The sequence below is a fragment of the Rhizoctonia solani genome, chromosome 1 (genome assembly GCF_016906535.1).
Source record: "Rhizoctonia solani chromosome 1, complete sequence".
Lineage (NCBI taxonomy): Eukaryota > Fungi > Basidiomycota > Agaricomycetes > Cantharellales > Ceratobasidiaceae > Rhizoctonia > Rhizoctonia solani.
The window spans coordinates 2,704,491-2,717,347 of record NC_057370.1 but is presented as its reverse complement, the minus strand read 5'-3'; the positions used below and the strand labels follow the sequence as shown (position 1 = coordinate 2,717,347).

Sequence of the window (12,857 nt, the reverse complement as noted above, 5' to 3'; positions counted from 1 at the left end):
AAACGGGTGAGATCCTTTACTCCTCGTCCAAGGTTCCCCTGTGGGAGACGTAGACACCTATCAAAGAGTGAGTGACTGTATTGGAAAATCCAGCCGTGTACTTACCATCCAAGAATTTTCGGATATCCTTGTTGCGTACTCGGCAGGTCCCCTGGATCGACGCAGCTAAGCACGGTCGAATGTATAAGTCAAGGCACAAATTTGAAACCCCATTTTACACACCAGATTGGGAGACGTTCTGGACGTCGTTGCCCTCAAGGATAAGTTCGTCCTTTTGCGCCTTGGACTCGCTGATAGTAACACCGTCAAGCATAGCGACATGCCTGACAAGCTAATCCTTTATATCAGTGCCAGTTCTAGTAATCTCCATAGCTACTCCTACCTTCTCGCCCAAGAAGTTCCTGATCTCGACCTTCTTTCCACCGTCCTGGATGATGCAGTTGATAGGGAAATGGGCATAGACCGCACGCATCTTGTAGCGGAAACCCTGAATAGCGCATACACCTCATAAGCCTCGTCCTGTTGGCTTCCCCCCACCGACCCAACGCACCTTGGTGACACCAGTGATCATGTTCTCGATCAAGCTCTTGATCGTCCTCAAGCACGCAACGTGCTTGCGTCCACCTTGCCATACTGCAAGCGTGACTTGGTTCTCTTTGCTGCTCTTGACGAGCTGGATGTCCATGTTAACATGACGGACGTTTTTGACGAGCTTGCCACGAGGACCCTCGACGTTGATCAGGCGCGACTTGATAGCGACGGTAACGCCCTCAGGGATGGTGAGCTCCTCAGTGGAAAGGACGTCGCGCATCTAGAACAAGTGGGATTGGTTAGATTTTCTGCATAAATTCCATTCTCTAGTCCATCCAGCATGTCGTTTCCCATCCAACTTTTTTTCTTAGTTTCGGCCCCGGATTACTCCACAAGGTGTTTATCCAGCACTGCGACAGCATAACAGCATACATTCTACTCACTTTGAAAGAGGTTTGGGGGTCTTGAGGTTGTCGAGAAACAATCAACAGAATCTCGGATGCAAACTATCCGTCGGCTAGTGGGAATTGATGAGATCTTATCTTATCTAGTCTCTAATTTGAACAACCATTTACAGAGCCTCAAGGTCGTAAATCGGAATTAAAGTCTCATGGCAGCAGTACCAAATACGCCTGTGTGCCTTGTGCGCGGATCGATCAACATGGTGAGTAATGATGTGTTATTAAACGAATTTATGACTAGACTGATTCGAATAAGCAGGATGAATTCTTCAAGGCAAGTGCCTTGCGATGCTCAATCGGTTATTGAATCTTCAACGCCCATCTGAGATAGGTTCCCCATGTCGTCAGACCAGGTCAGCTCACATGTCCAAACTCTCCATGTTACTTGGCATAATGGTGTGATTATAGGCGAAACTATATCCTCTGCCGAATATAGTCAACGCCCAGGCGGTAAAGGTTAGACACACACATTACGTGCTCTTAGGGTTTTATATCCTAACTATCGCGCCCGATCCTCAACGGCACACGGCATTCTATCTAAACCCGTGCACATGGTCGCCACGACGCCGATCGCGCCAAACCTCCCAGGTGCCAACCAAGCTGTGTCGGTCGCGGCCTCGGGATCTGCGGTGGAGTTTGCTGGTTCGGTAGGCAGTGATGGGGCTTGGCTCAAAGTCAGTGGAGTGGATTCCAGACTTATTCTAGACCCAGCTTGCGCAGAAGAAGTCTCTGATTGGTGCTAATTATGCTTGCAGGAGTTCCTCAAGGAACGCGGCGTTGGGACCGATTTGATGCTGGTTCATCCAGGGAAACCTAGTGGAAGGGCAATTATTCAAACTACGCCTGAAGGAGAAGTGAGTTTAGCAAATACGTCGATTCGGTTGAATTTCAGAGGGTATATGTTAGCCATGACCTCAGTCGTCTCGAGTGCAGTGGATCAACCAAACCCTTCAATAATTGCAGCTCAAGTAGCAGTACCGATCAATTGATTGACTGATCGACATTCCTAGAACGCGATATTTCTCTTCCCCGGGACCAACCACGCTTCGTACCCTGCCGATTCACCAGCTCTGCAGCCATATCATACCCATCTGCTTCTTCAGAACGAAATCTTGCTGTCAGATACGGTTGAAACTCTAAGTGCCGCATATCAACAAGGCATTGTTTCAATATTTAACCCCTCCCCGATGTTGTCGCCAGAAGAGCTGCGTTTATTCCCCTGGGAGAAGCTTTCGATTCTCGTGGTTAACCAAGGAGAAGCAAGGTCGCTACTCGACGCCCTCGGGAAGCAGAATCAGAAGCTGGCCGATTCTGAGGGCAAAGTGATACTCGACGCCCTCTACGCTTTACCTACGCTTTCCGGTCTCTCCGGCATTGTTGTGACATTGGGCGGAAGCGGCGCAGTTGCAAGTTTCTCGACGCCTAGTCGCCGGGAAACTATTCAGCTTCCGGCAGCGCAAGTAAAAGTAATTGGTATGTGGCACGTTCAACCCGTCGTATGAAATCTTTCGGAACCTTCTTGCATTTGCATCTAGATACCACCGGGGCTGGGGATACATTTCTTGGCTACTTATGCGGTAAGTGGCTCGGTTACTGTGGCTCAACGATAGCTAAAAACGCCGTTTCTTCGCTCACAAGGTTCGCTAATGCGAGTTTCTGGAAAAACTTGGGACATAAGCCAGCTTAAAGAAGCCCTTAAGCGGAGCATCGTCGCAGCTAGCCTGTCGACAGAGCGACCGGGAGCGATGAGTAGCATTCCGTCGAACCTTGAAGTTGAAACCCAGCTTGCAACCTACCACAGCTAGTTTGTAACAATAATAATTGCAACACTGTATCCACACGCTCGATCGATATTGCGGGAGCTACCTTACAGTATTGGGAATTTAACATGCACTGTGCCTAATTATAAGCAGTCGGTTTGTTTCAGACATCCGAGACAAAGCCGCGGTAAACATCGTTACACGTGACTCAACCACGGGTTGTTAGTCAGCATGGTATCAAGAACTGGCGTTCCCAAGCTGTGTCACCCAACAGCAACTACCACATCGCGGCTGCAAGCCAAGTCATCTGTTCTCCAGTCTCTCTGTCCGAAGGCACGGTACACAATACAAGTGTGTCTGTTACGAGTGAGAGTCTTGTGCTCGAGTTATTGTTTTGTTAGCTTTGTCGTTGGCTCGACCACGTCATTGAGGCAACCGTAAGGACTCGTCGAACCTGAGCAACTTTAACATCTACAGAGGATGGCCTACGTTCGGGGGTATCATAACGCACATATGGGAGGTCCCCATGCCCAGGCTTACCCTCCTGCAAATCACTATCCGCAGGCCTATTATCAGCAGCAACCGCAGCAGCCACAACCGTTTCCCGACAACATCCGAGATCCAGTCGCTTTCCACCACATGTTCAATGAGCAGCTGTCAACACTGACATTCAACTCCAAGGCGATCATCCAACATCTCGGCTATATATCGAAGCTTTACGCCAACTCCCCTATGGCCCCTGTCATCGCCGAATCCATCGAGCGACAAATACACAAGGTGAGTTGAAACTCTGCAACTGATTTACTAGTGTTTGTTTTTCGAACTTTGTATTGCACGGTGGAAGGACATTTACATAACATTTCGCATACATATTATCTTTGCATGTTTTGTACTACATACAATGGCGAAATCAGACATCGTGAGATTGTGTGGCCGGCGAAAGTGCCTACTCCCGCCAGGGATGAGGACGCTGCCTATGTCTGTATCTTGCTCCACCGGCATCCTCCTTTGGATCATTACTTTATTATCGAAAAAAATTTCCGAATATGTGCTGACTCGTTCTGGCAGGTTCCAGCTGCCATCAAGCTGCCACCCTTTTATCTTCTGGACTCCATCGCGAAGAATATTGGGCAGCCTTATATATCGTATTTTACCAATTTTATCGTCCGTTTGTTCTTAGATACGTACCATGCTGTCGATGCCCCGACTCGTGGCAAGATGGAAGAAATGCTGGTCACATGGAGGACTGCCCAATATGGCAGGGAGCTCTTTGGTCAGAATGTTCAACTAGCTATCGAGCGCGGTGTCTGGGGCAGTGGCGCCGCCGATACACGCAGTGGGCCGGGTCCCTCCAGGGTACGTTTATTATATTCTCACCGCATTCCCTCGATAACATCTCAGCAACAGACCAAGCCAAACATCAACCAAGTCCTACTCGAGCTCGATGTCACATTGAGCAGCAAGGAGCGCATGCTCGCCGCCAATCCGAATGACCGAGAAACAGCATCGCACATTGATGTCTTGGTACAGGTACGTATAATTCACATACTTTGATTGCCTTGCCTCTGACTGTCCACTCTTCGTAGCTGCGTAGCCTTGTGCAAAGTCGCACCGCCTCCGACGAAGAATTGGCCGCCATCCTTACTCAACTTCGCAGCCTCGCCAAGTCATCCGCAGCAGCTCAGCCTCTACCCCCACCTCCAGTACCTGCACCGGCCCCTGCGCCTCACTACCCGTATCAACAACAGCAAGCATCGGCGCCACCACCAGCACCAGCCCCGACACCGGCGTCATACTATCAGAAGCCACCGTCTCATACATCAACACCATTAGCTCCCGCTCCCGCGCCGAGTTTCGACCTTGCGGCCTTGTTGAAGACGGCTTCAGCAGCATCAACACCGACACCTCCGAACCCTGTGGAAACACCCAAGCCGCCAGCTGCAGCACCAATTATTCCAAGCGACCTTTTGAAGAATCTGATTAGTGCAGGTTTACTCACTTTACCACCATCAGACCAGACTTCCGCTCCGGTTCAGCCAACGACTGCGAAGGAGAAACAGGCCGTGTCTGGAAGACCGAGGATTATGATGAGACCATTTTAGGAGTAGATATTCAACTGACTGCAGCGAGTATCCAAAGGTACGTTGATTTATTTGTTTCTTGTTGCAGGACTTAATTAGTTTTTACAGAGAGCGTCCTCAAATGGCAAACCTGTTATATAATCGTCTTCCATTACAATGCAAACAGTGCGCTTTGCGCTTCCCTGCGGGCGAAGCCGGAAAGAAGAGTATGGAGGACCATCTTGATTTACATTTCAAGCAAAACCGCAAGGCAAGAGAAAACACCGGACGTGGCCATAGCCGCAGTTGGTTCGTTTCGCGTAATGTTAGTCGGTCAATTAGTTTTATGTAAATTCTATGCTGACTTTTTCTTTTTTGTTTAGGACTGGATACATGGCGCTAGAGATGCGGGTGAGAGCGTGACGACCGTCAAGGCACAGGCTGCTGCGGCAGAGGAGCGATTAGCCAAGTTGCGTGAATCGTATGTAGTTGTTCCACCTGGCGAGGAGGCCAAGCCTGCGTTGTGCCCAATATGCAAAGAATCAATTAAGTCCGAGTACCTCGAAGATGACGAGGAGTGGGTGTGGCGAAATGCGGTCAACGTCAAGGGTCAGGTACGGAATCGTCCTCGCATGCTGCTGGGTTCTTGCGTTAACGTGCCTTTGTCTATGTCTTCACAGATCTACCACGCAACATGTTTTGACGAAGCGGGGCAAGTTGGCTCTCTCGCGTCACGGTTGCGGCTTGAGATGGGTGCTACAGGCGGACACAGTCGCAGTAGATCACTAACCCCAGAGCGATTACCGGCTTCCCCTTTGACACGTAGTCCAGGCGGTACAATCAGAGTTGCCGGTGTAAAGCGTAAAGCCGAAGACGAGGTGAACGTTAAAATCGAACCTGGCTTGTCACCTAAACGTATCGCAGTATGATCGTGATTTCGGGATGTATGTTTATGCATGCTCATTATGCTTCGATTCGTTGGGTTCTCGTTATTTTCGGAATATTTTTCTTTACTTATTGTGTTTCTGTTCGATGTATTTCTCTTTCGTATGATTCCCAGCTGCATCTTGATGAGGTTGTGATAGACATATGTACCAATTAAACTATCTTGACCAGTAAATACCCTGGTGTGATACCCAAGCGTGTCCAAGAGTGATAGCAAAGATCGCCAATCATGTTTAAATAAGTATTTAGGCAACACATACAAGACCGATCTGTGATGTTGTATCCTAGCTCTCCCATCCCAACGCCGTATCCCAGGTCTTCGCCATCAATACTCCTACTTCGGTTTCTCTATCCGCGTCGAGTGCATTGGTAAACATCCGTAATTGTGGCACATACTGGTAAAGGAGAGTAAGAACACTATTGAGACAACTAGAACGCAATACAAGATATTGCCAGTTACTTACTGCTCTACAGAATTGACGGTACCAGCACCAAGTCTCCCAAGCGTTCCACTCCACTCGGCCCCATGCGCCTGCCGGTGCTAACGCTGGGACACCAGCCTTGGTAAGTGTATTAACAAACCCGGTGATAGCACACTGGAAGGCCTTCTTTTGGTCTTTGGTAAGGGTTTCGAGCGCCTTTTGGGCAGACACCAGACTCTGAGAGGTCGGCATATCGGGCTCAGCTGGTTCCACATGTAATGTTAGTAAAGACAAAGGGAGAAAGATTTTGTAAACATACCCGGTTGCGCATCGCCGTCAACATCCATTCCAATCCCTCCGGCATTCGCGATCGCCCGAGCACGTCGTTCCTCCTCGTCCTTGTTCAACGTAACGACCTTGCGCTTTGCGCTGACTACACGCCCGTTTGCCTTGTTTAATGCTGCCTCGACCAGCAACCAACGCTCGCAGCTCAAGCCAGGTGTTTCACCCGTCTTTGTACCTAGCTCAAACGCATACTCGATAACATCGCTCGGTTCGATAATCTGGTACTGCATCAACTTGTCGAAAACGACGCCGACCATCTGTTGGTTCCTTTCCCAGTATTCCCCAGCAGCACACAGGATAACCCGAGCCTTTTCTCTGTTCTTCTCGTTCGTTGCAGCGCTCGAGCCGGCTTCTCCACGCAAAAGTGGCAGATAGCGCTCCACAGCGTTGAGGAAGTGACTGAACGAACGCGAGCCGACGTGAAGGAGTGATTGCATAACCATATGCTGGACGGGGACTGAGCGGGAGAGCTTAAGGCAGTGGGCAGTCACTTCATCGCTTTCGCGCGGTCTTTGACCATAGCGAGCAAATCTGCAGCGTCCTGGTAGTGAGGATGGTCTAAGGGAATATATAAGCACCACAGGAATCGCAAACCAATAACTAGGTACTAACCGGGGCTCTCGTAAGCGTATACGGGCCCAGGAGCCTGTCCGGGGATCACGCCTGCATCGGGCTCTACCATAGGCCCAGGGAGTGTCTTGACTATGCGGTCATAATACGCTAGGCGAGTTTCGTAATCGACCACACGGCGCATCAGGCCGCGCTTGGGGTGATACTCGGGCAATTCTAGGTCGGGAACCCTTGGAACAAAGATGAGTAAAATATACTTTGAGACAGAAAACCATCTACTCACCACTCTTTCCATACCCATGCAAACCCGAAATTACTCATATGTAGAGCAAACCATTCAGCAAACAAGTGCGCCAGCCGGGTGTCGAGTCCAGCCGCGCCGGCTTCCACCGGGTCGGGGTTGGACAGTAAAGAATACATTTTCCGGAAGCTTTTTCCCACCGCGGGGCCGACCGTTTGTGGAGAGAGCTTACACAGCTCGTTAATGAGGGCTGCGTGGTACATGAGCTTCAATGTTGAACGAGGAAGGTGGAAAAGTTGAGATAAAACAGCCTATTAAGATTAAGATTAGGTCAAGTAAAGCCGTGCTAGTTGAATAAAGTACCAACCTCGATCAAACAATTCTGAAGGATGATGCCAGTCGCTTCCCGATCACCCTCTGGACGGAAAGTACCAAGGGATAGCCATCGATGAACCTCCATAAGGATACGAGCACCCTCTTTGCGGTTGACTTCGTATATATTGATCATATCAACAAATAGCGTTCGCAAGGTGTATCCCAATGGAGTTGCAGGCGAAGGAGTAAGCTGGAATTCATGTTAAGAACACGTTGGGCGTAAGTTTAGAATAACGAACACACCTCATCATCATACATCCTAATCCACCACTCAACGCCAGTCTCTTCGACTCCTACTTTCTCCTCTCCTTCAACCTCGGGAGGAACGAGGACCGAAGGGACATCCATCCTGTCCTCAGCCGCAAGCCGCAAGATTTGCGGGATGACGGTGGATTCCGTTTCAGGTTGAGGGATGCATATGGGGAGCGCCCAATTATCTTGTGCCAGCAAATCGAGCGAGATGATTAATGAGCCCAGAAGCTCGTGTGTTTTTTCGGACTGAGCTGGGGTGCTGGAGAGTGTAAGAGATGGAAGTGGGTGGTACAATGCGCGTGCAGCATCGGATATTGAGTCATGGTAGGTACGAATGGCGGCCACCAAGTCTGTCACTGCAGAGCTGTGGGAAGAGTTGAGAGAAGATCCGGCCTAGAAGGATTTTGTGTTCCATGTCAGATGATTTCGGCAGGGTAAGGCAATATATGTACCCGAATGAGGCCTTCACCGATACAACGCGAGGCGTTTGTCGCCCGAATTTGGGATACACCAGGCTCATCGAGAACTGCAGCATATGATTGTAACAATGCAACAACAGACGCAGTATTGATCATTCCCAAATTCGTCAAATGAGCGAAGAACAGAGTCTGAACATAGAGGGTTAATTCAACTCATACCAATTGAGTACGCAACGGGAGACTCACAAAGAATCTGATGTCTCTCCATGATAATGCATCCAATGACGATTGGAATGCTTTAAAAAGGTCTTCAAGTACAGGCCGTGTAAGATTTGCCGCGCCAGAAGCGCCAGAATCTTCTTGCGAAGTACCAGAGGATACGATGGCAAGAAGCGTGGCGTAATAAGGAATTTTATGAGGCTCTTCACAAATCCTAAAAAGACAGCATATAAGCACTAGTACGAAGAAAAGACCGTACTACTCGCCCAGTTTTGAAACCTTGAGCTACGGCAGACGCATCGGCAGGAAGTTTGTCTCGAAGGTATTCTGCTGCCTTTGAGAGCTCGTCCACCGGTGTTGGATCCTGCGAATGAGTTTGAGCAGTTGTTTTGACTTAAACCAAATTAAAGACATACATCAGAGTCACCAAACTTGATGATAGCCCGCTTAATTTTAACCTCTGGACGCTCTGGAGGCGGGTGATGATGCCGAGGGCCGCCTGGGAACATAAATTAAAATTTCGTAAATAAATACGAGCGTTAAACACACCTCCGCCTCCTCCGCGGCGACCTCTTCCGCCCCCGCCGTGTCGTTGACCGCCATATCCTCCTCCGTAGCTCATGATTGGGGCAGAATAACAGGTTAAGCTGGCCAGCGCTTAGCTTTGTTGTTGCATGTTCAGGCGCGCCTCACCAACTTGGAATATGAAATACGCGATCTTGACGTCAGCCTAATCTCTCAGAATGAACAATTTTCGAGAATTTACTTGGGAGACACGCTCTGGTGCTACAGTATACTGTAAATATAGGTCCAGTTCAAACCCAGATGCTGCTCGTAGACCTATACTGCTACTCCTTCACGGATACCCTCAGAATCACCTAATGTGGAATGAGTTTGTCAAAGGTCTACCGGACGACTTTCATCTGGTTGTACCAGATCTCCCAGGGTAAGAAATGATACGGCCGATCTTATCTATCGAGCGAGTACATTCACCAATTCCCAGTTACGGCCAAAGCATTAAGAAGCCTTCGCCGGATGGCTCCCACCGTTCACATTCCAAGAAAGAATGGAGCCAAGATATTATTGAAACGATCCAACAGATCCCCACCCCACGAGATGGTAACTCGACCCCTAAAATCATAGCCTTTGGCCACGATCGGGGCGCGCGCTTGTCTTATCGAATGGCTCTTGAAGCTCCAGGGACGGTTGTCGGCATAGCCGTACTGGATATCGTCCCTACACCGTTCATGTGGTCCCGCATGTCCCTTGGCGAATCACGACACGATGAAACCAAGAAAAGCCATCACTGGGTGGGTTCGGCGTTTAGCCGGCATGGCTACAGTTCACCTGACGGAGACGGGCATCTAGGTGTTCTTAGCATCCCCTGCCCCACTACCTGAGACACTTATCTCAGCTCAGGCTGATTTCTATTACACCTACACCATAAAAAGCTGGACCGGCTCCAGCGCACTGGCCATCATCGATAAGACTAACACGATCGCAGGGTGGCAGAAAGATTCCATTGCGCCTTTTTTAACAAACGACGAGGCGGCCCATCGCCGCATTACCGCCGCATGCGAAGACGTGAGTTTTGTCACATTAACTTTATTAAATACATTGTCCTTTAATTAACCTTCTTCTCCTTTTAGTATAGGGCAGGATCGACTGTGGACATTGAAGACGACTTGGCTTCGGGGATTGATCCCGCGACTTTTGAGCGTAATAAACAAGATTCAGTTATCACCGAGCCACGTATACCCGTGTTCTCCGTCCCTGTGCTCGTGCTCTCTTCCACGCACCTACGTCGGCGGTTTCCTGTGGACGAAATTTGGGGTTCGCTTTGTGCAAGAGATGGGCTGACATGTGCTCAAGTTGGAGACGAAGGCACAGGCCACTTCTTCGTCAACGAGGCGACGGAGGAGACGTTGGGTGCTTCAGTCCCTTGGCTTTCCCAGTTCAAGTGATGTGATTGTTACTTGGACAACAGCCCTACTGTAAATAGCCACGGCATTGAAAACGACAAACCCTGCGCGCATGTATCCCTCTTTGATGAAACGTAACGGTGAGATCAAACGACCCTGTTCCTCAGCAACCGTCCCTGTTCACCAGCGCGGCATCTCAGCCGTCGGTCGCAAAATGCCGACCGGTCCTATTACTGTCCGCACTAATCAAGGGGACAAGCCTATGTAACACCTTGTTATCGAAACACTCCATTAAGCGTGTTTCGGACCAGCAGCTACTTATAGTTTAGCGGGGTATATGCGTACGTGTTACCTGATGGCAAATTGCTCTGGACTGCGATGATAACTAGTCGTCGGAGATAGTGTGATGGAGGGATGGATACATTTCATTTGATCCACATTGTCTAGTGTCAACAGGGCCCATCATCGATGCCAGGTATACTTCAAGGGAAGACATCGGTTGCACAACTAACCCACTCATCTCTTCCAGGTGCAAAACTCTGTGCTGCATGTCCGAAGATTATTCTTGTTGAGTCATTGGACACGCCTAAAGATAGAGTTTGGATTATCTTCTGATTAATGAAATATGATCAGGACTGAGGGTTTGCCGACTGTAAACTCCAGTGGTCGTCCGAAAATCGCGTTTCGTCAAGCATATACGATACCTCTGTCGACGCCACATCTTTGTCCAGGCAGCACTCGGCTCCTAAAACCTTGGTTTGTGTGTATATAATGTAACAACCTGGGCGCTATTCCGCCCATCGGTAAGGGTATAGGCAAGGAGGGAAACAGGACCAGGAAAGAAATCACTCAAGGGCTCGCGAATTCCGATCGAATCCCGTCGTTCAAACCAAACGGAGAACTATGTATCTCATCATTGGATCGTCGTGAACTACGTACGGCGTCTGTCAATTGCGAAGAAGCCTGCGCATATTCAGTCAGAGTTCTTCGATCGCTACACGCTGGGCCCTCCAGCAACTCAGCCGCTCCAATTGGCGAATTGCACAACAATGCTTCTAATTCAGCTACTGTAACCATTTCTGTTAACGAGATCTATATTGATGCTTAGGTGAGGGATGATCAATCAATCAGAAATGTCAATATTGGACTTGTCGGAGCGTCAAAACAACACTCGACTCATATAAGCCTCGGAGCCACGTTGCGCCAAACATTTATCACCCTCCACTGTTCAAGCAGAATGTCTTCCGCTCCACCTACGCCCGAAGTACCCAAGGTCCAACAGGTACTTCATGTCTACGCAAAGTCGGTCCTGTCATGCACATTTGGTCGGTCAGCAGCGTCTAGTCGAACAGGTGTTGCTCCTCCGCCTTCTTATCAGTCGGTCACTGTCAACGGCGTAACTACACTTCTGTACCTCAACTCGCGTGACGGGACAATACGTACCGTTGGGAGCGTGAATGGGATGGGACCTTCGCCCAGGAGGGAGCGAAAAAGTCGAATAACCACCGGGTATCATTTGAAGAGCACACAAGCAGTTTCGGCGATGTCTTGAGGGGAGGAAAAGGATTGAGCAAGGACCTCAAATTCAGGTATTTTTATCTATTCTTCGTTTCTTCATTCTCGTGCTCATGGGGGCACGGATAAAACCGGACAGGTCAGACACACGTGCGCTACATCTTCCAGGAGATATGGCTCATTAACCTTTCAGAGAGTCGCGATACCGCTGGCGGGTTTCCCTTCACAGTCTATACTATATTCGATGCTTCTGCACCTCCAGGCCCAACTCCTGCGCATACCTGCCTGGGGCAACTCACCATTCGGGACCTTCAAAAGCCTACTAATACACTGGGTAAATTTGACCCAGCACGCCTTCGATTCTTTGGAGGCTCAGATTCTCATAAGAAGGATGGCAACATGATTGTTCGCCTTGAAATCCGGACACGAGATAAACCTATGATTGACAAGATTGTCTTTGGCTCTTTGCTCATTATCGCAGGCAAGCACCCGGTCGAAGCCGACTCACGTGTCGAAGCGGATCGTCTACTGTCTTCCGCCCAAAACGAATGGGACGCTCCACCAGCTTTGTCGAACCTCGCCACTCCATTGTTGAGCCCAAATCCCTCAGGTGAACACCTTCCGCTAGACGGCGCGAATGCTGCAGCACCCCAGTATGGAGATGACGGTGGCTCAAAAGATAAACTTCTTCCTTTGCCCGAGGATCCATTTTCTCAGGATTTGCCTGTGGCCGGCCCAAGCACAGCTGGTCCCTCTCGCTCAGCTGTAGCTGCTTGACATGTATTTCATAGTCTATTCTCTTTGTTTCGGGCCCATGATC

General features: G+C 49.5%; 5 protein-coding genes across 5 annotated transcripts; 3 read left to right on the top strand and 2 right to left on the bottom strand.

Annotated features, from left to right (window-relative positions):
• Window positions 1-16: 16 nt before the first annotated feature.
• On the bottom strand, window positions 17-811 carry RhiXN_04417 (ribosomal protein L6; the record flags this gene model as incomplete). Its single annotated transcript, XM_043324234.1, has 5 exons — window positions 17-57; window positions 106-165; window positions 223-331; window positions 383-487; window positions 551-811. 5 exons carry the CDS (start codon window positions 809-811, stop codon window positions 17-19), a joined length of 576 nt encoding a protein of 191 aa, XP_043176653.1.
• Window positions 812-1,543: 732 nt separating this feature from the next.
• Window positions 1,544-5,741, top strand: RhiXN_04416 (PfkB family carbohydrate kinase; the record flags this gene model as incomplete). Its single annotated transcript, XM_043324233.1, has 14 exons — window positions 1,544-1,666; window positions 1,748-1,846; window positions 2,003-2,465; window positions 2,528-2,569; window positions 2,631-2,796; window positions 2,979-3,090; window positions 3,230-3,529; window positions 3,821-4,108; window positions 4,154-4,282; window positions 4,339-4,741; window positions 4,789-4,891; window positions 4,942-5,137; window positions 5,196-5,426; window positions 5,493-5,741. 14 exons carry the CDS (start codon window positions 1,544-1,546, stop codon window positions 5,739-5,741), a joined length of 2,904 nt encoding a protein of 967 aa, XP_043176652.1.
• A 300-nt stretch (window positions 5,742-6,041) lies between these two features.
• RhiXN_04415 (eukaryotic translation initiation factor 4G) lies at window positions 6,042-9,222 on the bottom strand (the record flags this gene model as incomplete). Its single annotated transcript, XM_043324232.1, has 12 exons — window positions 6,042-6,152; window positions 6,222-6,442; window positions 6,499-7,065; window positions 7,137-7,324; window positions 7,378-7,646; window positions 7,703-7,900; window positions 7,954-8,355; window positions 8,415-8,570; window positions 8,628-8,814; window positions 8,897-8,964; window positions 9,017-9,099; window positions 9,150-9,222. 12 exons carry the CDS (start codon window positions 9,220-9,222, stop codon window positions 6,042-6,044), a joined length of 2,523 nt encoding a protein of 840 aa, XP_043176651.1.
• A 121-nt stretch (window positions 9,223-9,343) lies between these two features.
• On the top strand, window positions 9,344-10,564 carry RhiXN_04414 (alpha/beta hydrolase family protein; the record flags this gene model as incomplete). The annotated part of the gene is made up of 4 exons (XM_043324231.1): window positions 9,344-9,546; window positions 9,604-9,910; window positions 9,969-10,184; window positions 10,250-10,564. The coding sequence occupies 4 exons, from the start codon at window positions 9,344-9,346 to the stop codon at window positions 10,562-10,564; spliced, it is 1,041 nt and encodes a 346-aa protein (XP_043176650.1).
• A 1,195-nt stretch (window positions 10,565-11,759) lies between these two features.
• RhiXN_04413 (uncharacterized protein) lies at window positions 11,760-12,814 on the top strand (the record flags this gene model as incomplete). Its single annotated transcript, XM_043324230.1, has 3 exons — window positions 11,760-12,031; window positions 12,087-12,187; window positions 12,231-12,814. The coding sequence occupies 3 exons, from the start codon at window positions 11,760-11,762 to the stop codon at window positions 12,812-12,814; spliced, it is 957 nt and encodes a 318-aa protein (XP_043176649.1).
• Window positions 12,815-12,857: the final 43 nt, after the last annotated feature.